The 4,599-nt window shown below is 38.5% G+C and overlaps 1 protein-coding gene across 1 annotated transcript; it reads right to left on the reverse strand.

Moving 5' to 3' along the window:
• Positions 1-1,441: 1,441 nt before the first annotated feature.
• LOC134823881 (uncharacterized) lies at positions 1,442-2,854 on the reverse strand. Its single transcript, XM_063835478.1, has one exon. It carries the CDS (start codon positions 2,852-2,854, stop codon positions 1,442-1,444), a length of 1,413 nt encoding a protein of 470 aa, XP_063691548.1.
• Between the last annotated feature and the right edge of the window lie 1,745 nt (positions 2,855-4,599).

The raw sequence follows: 4,599 nt of genomic DNA on the forward strand, positions 1-4,599 counted from the left end.
AACTGGGATAAAAAACATTACACGAACGCCCAAAAAGATGAAGCAATTGATATGAGCAACGTTTAAAATTGAACAGCGTTTTAACGTCGTATTTAATTTTAGATTGTGAATGAAAAGTTCTTAAACGTTTTGTTGGCCAACGTTTTGTTGGCCAACGTTGGTTAATTTTAAAGGTTAATTTTTTAACGTTGAACTATTTCATGCACGAAAACCCATTTGATGAAGATGATATGCGATATTAAACACTGATCATGTACACATCTTTTAACATTTTTACTGCTTAACGACTGCTTTTCTTACTTACTGTATAAAAAATGGATTTAAAAATTATTTTCTGAAATACAAAAAACGTTTAAAAAATGAAACAAATTCGGATTTTTGATGGTTTTGAGTGCCTTCTAGCGTTCATATTAATGTCCGTTCATAATTATGTCCGTTCATTTAATGTCCGTCCAAATAAGGTCCGATAAGGTACCTCTTTTCGGCCTCCTACGGCGTGTACTGTGTAGCAATGCATTTGCGCCAATTTGCTCAGCCAAAAGAAATATTTTAAAGATAATTTACATCATATAATATGTTATTAAGAAGTAAATGTTGATAACTTAGTTCACGCTTTAGCAACGGGAACAGGTTAAATCTGACAAGAGATGACTTTAACACAATTTCACGTGTCTTTGACAACTAAAACATGTTTAACTAGAATGATAGAACCATAATGAATTAGTTTATTAATTGTACAGTAGCAAATAGAGTATTTATTGTCAGAGTCCACAATTTATCTAAATCATACACAGGCACGGCAGCAAACATACTTTATATTTCAGATAGATCCCTGGAAGCGGGCCTATCTGTTAGAAATAGACAGTTCTAAATGCACGAGAGTTCTGTCTTTGTGTAAACAAGACGCGAAGCGTGACCACTGACCACAGTAAGACAGTTAATACCAAACAGAGTTGGAAATTAGCAAAAAATCTCACTTATAACTGTCACTAACATGGGGAACACAACAAAAAAATTGAGAATAATCTTGTGCGAGGGTAGGGACCCAGATGTCGTTTCTAACCCAAATAAACTTTAAGGAGACTTCTCAGTTCTCAGTAGTCGCACCTCCTTACTCGGTTTCTGAACTGTAATTCTTCCAGACGACCAATCTTATAGAAATTTTGTCTCCTACAAACTCCTTACAGTTACCTATCAACCCCTACTATAAAGTATAAATTTGCAAAATCATCTGTGAGCGTTCATATTCACTACAACACTACAACCGCTCACTCAACATTGAGCCAAACACCTCGCGGTATAGTCAATTTCACGAGAGACCTTTCTTTAAAAAAAATTTAAACATATTTTCAATACACAAAAATCATATCTATCATATCTATCAATATTAACAACGGTTCTATAGCTGCTTTTCCCTCTAATTCTCACTCCCTAATTCTGATCACTCCCTAACGTACTGTTTGAGTCCAACAGCGAGGGCAAGACAAGAAGCTACCACCGTCACCATGGTGATGTAACAGTAAGAGTGAATATCAAATAGAGTAGGAGAAAACATACCAATTCCATACATCAAGTGATACACAAGGGTATTAATGGAGTACCCGAAAGAAGTCTTCTTGTCGAAGAGTCGTCCTATTGCTGTGTCATAGATCACGGCGAACATTGAATCTCCCAATCCGATAAGAGCTGAGATGACCATCAAATGAACAATTCCTCCTTTGATAAAGGTCTCAGCCGCTCCAATTTCTAGGATCTGGGAGAAAGCTTCTTTGGGGAATATCAAGATGGAGAGTATCATGGCCACCAGGATAAGTAGACCAGAGAGAACGATACAAGCGGTAGGGGTTATCCATCTGGAAATTATGTTGGAAGTTGCACTTCCGACAAGATTGGATCCGCCAATCACTACTGTTGTAAGCGGAATCAGCTTCCGTTGGTTGGATATTGAAGGTATCGCTGTGGGAAACATTTTGTAAAAGTAGGCACAGATAAACCCAGTGTATATTAAGGGAACAAAATGTAACCAAAAAACAGGGCGCCTTGCCATCATCTTGAACCATACAATAAAGTCACTAAATGAATTGTTTAGCTCGTCCCCATCCATTCCTTCCTTTTTGTCGCCATCTTCTTTTGGCATTATAACGACATCATCCCCTATACTACTTTCGTCTACTTTCATAACAGAATCATCCTCCCCATTACTTTCATCAATTTTCACATAAGTCACGTCTGCAGTAGTTTTGTGAGATTCCCTACCTTTAATCTCGGATATTCCAAACCCAGCCAGAAGACTAGCAAGGACAGTGACACCAGCACACAGAGCATAGACTATCTGTCTGTTAGTGGTAGATATTGAACTCACTTCAACAAAGTAGAAATAGTTAACTAGTCCTCCTAACACCATACCCGCGGATGCAGTGGTCCAGAGGTAGCCCATATTCCGATGAGATTTACCCACCTCGGAATTATCCATCACAATCATAGGAGCGAAGATCCAGCCCGCACCTCTCCCAATTCCACTGAGGAACTCTCCAGCGTAGATAACATACTGGTTTGTAATCCAAATCATAGGCCAGTACGAACCAGTTGTCAGTACTATTGAGAGGCCTGCTGTTAGCCGGAGTCCGAGACGATTATACAAAAACTGAAATACCAGAGCAGTAACCATGGAGCCTATATTCTGAATGATAGCGGAGTAGTAGCCTACAGTGAGGGGGATGTCGCTAGTTTCTTCCAGTGCTATATTCTGAACTGCCCCTGCTGGAAATACTGCAGAGAATGAGATACCCATAGCAATGCCGGTTATTAAAACGTTCTTGAGCTTCTCGTTGCAGCAGCATCCCAGGAATGTCATGATTGTTCTGATGGGTGTATGATAAGATTGTTAAGGGGGGGGGGGGGGGGGGGGGGGGGTTCACCCTGATTTTGTTGTGAAAATTGGTTTCGAGATAGCAGTTGACCAACAAACTAGGACCAGTGACCAAACTTTTGAGGGGGTCCCGGACCCCAACCGCCAAAAGGTACCCGCGGGGCAGCCACGCCCATATTTGGTCAAAATTAGGTCCAATTTAGGCAAATACCCTGAACATGCCCAAAATCAAGATTCTCGTACATGAAATTTCATCAAGATTGGACGAAAAATGACTGAGTTATGAGCTAAAAACCATATGACCATGTTTGGGCATACGCACCTAATTTGATCCAAATTTGGCCCATAAATTGGTCAAATATCAATATTTTTGAATGAAACCAACTTTATATGGAAGGTAAGCCTATACTACATATTATCTATGATTGTCAGCTCAATATCTACCTAAGTGTGGATTCTGTGTTCAAATAATCGCAAAAAATGAACAAAATTGCCCATATCTCAGTTCGTGATATTTGCAAAACTGACTTTGCTCAAAACAATAGAACTCAATAGGGTTTCAATATTTTTTCATGAAATCAGAATCAACGTAGAATTGTCTCATGACCTTAAGTTTTGGGACAGAATTTTGAGTTAGGCCTTTTAAGTTAGGCCTTTAAAAAAAATTCCAAAATTTGCAATGCTAAATTTAGAATTTGGCCGCCAAATTTTTTAAAGGCCTAACTTAAAAACATAGTCATATGGTTTTTGGCTCATAACTCAGTCATGTTTTGTCCAATCTTGATGAAAATTCATATACGAGTTCAGGGGACCACTAGCTACTAGTAAAGCACCTAAAATCTTGATTTTGGGCATGTTCAGGGACTTGGCTAAATTGGGCCTAATTTGGACTAAATATGGGCGTGGCTGCCCCGCAGGCACTGTTTGGCGGGTGGGGTCCGGGACCCCCTCAAAAGTTTGGTCACTGGTCCTAGTTTGTTGGTCAACTGCTATCTCGAAACCAAGTTTCACAAAAACATCAGGGTGAACCCCTTCTTAATGTGAGAATGTGGTCAGTGGTGAAGGTTGGTAATCAGTACATCTAAGATTGTATTATTGCGAACTCATTGCGAAAATTTGAGCTGTCTCTGCGAAAATATTAAGGATAAACTTTATCAATCTTACAATTATATAAAACAATCCCAGCCACGTCGGTAAGAAAGGTTTTGGCATACGCCCTAGCAAAAGTGTTGTCAATTGTTAATCATGAAATGTAAATGCTTAATGGAAACAGTGCACTCTTGAAAAACACACACTTGTGAAAAATGACATGCAAAACTAAACACAGCAAACATTAAAAAAGCGTGTGATGGTAAACTTGTTTAATCGATGCGGTGAGCATGGTTAAAATCTTAGTTGTAGTGAACAGTGGATTTTGACGTATTAAACGCACGTTCCAGTCATTTTTTAGTAAACGTTATACTTATTGAACGTTGGTGAACGTCAGCGATTATCAAAAACAAAAATGCATGAAAATAAACTTTTTGAAATCTCAATTTCCCCAACTGATAATTATTAATGAACATCTATGAATATTTAATTGTCCTCATTCTCGTAATTCAATTGTTAGGTAGCAGAATTGTAGACTTAGCGGAGAGATAATTAAAGACTAACGTATCACTATCAACTCGTACTCGGTTTTATAGATCTAGATTGTAGAGCTTACGCTTTATAAATATCTACCACATACG

This window comes from Bolinopsis microptera, chromosome 12 (assembly GCF_026151205.1).
Source record: "Bolinopsis microptera isolate Bmic1 chromosome 12, MBARI_Bmic_1.0, whole genome shotgun sequence".
Taxonomy (NCBI): Eukaryota; Metazoa; Ctenophora; class Tentaculata; order Lobata; family Bolinopsidae; genus Bolinopsis; species Bolinopsis microptera.

Excerpts from the sequence above, each read along its gene's own strand:
- LOC134823881 (XM_063835478.1), bottom strand. The coding sequence starts at position 2,854 with ATGACATTCCTGGGATGCTGCTGCAACGAGAAGCTCAAGAACGTTTTA.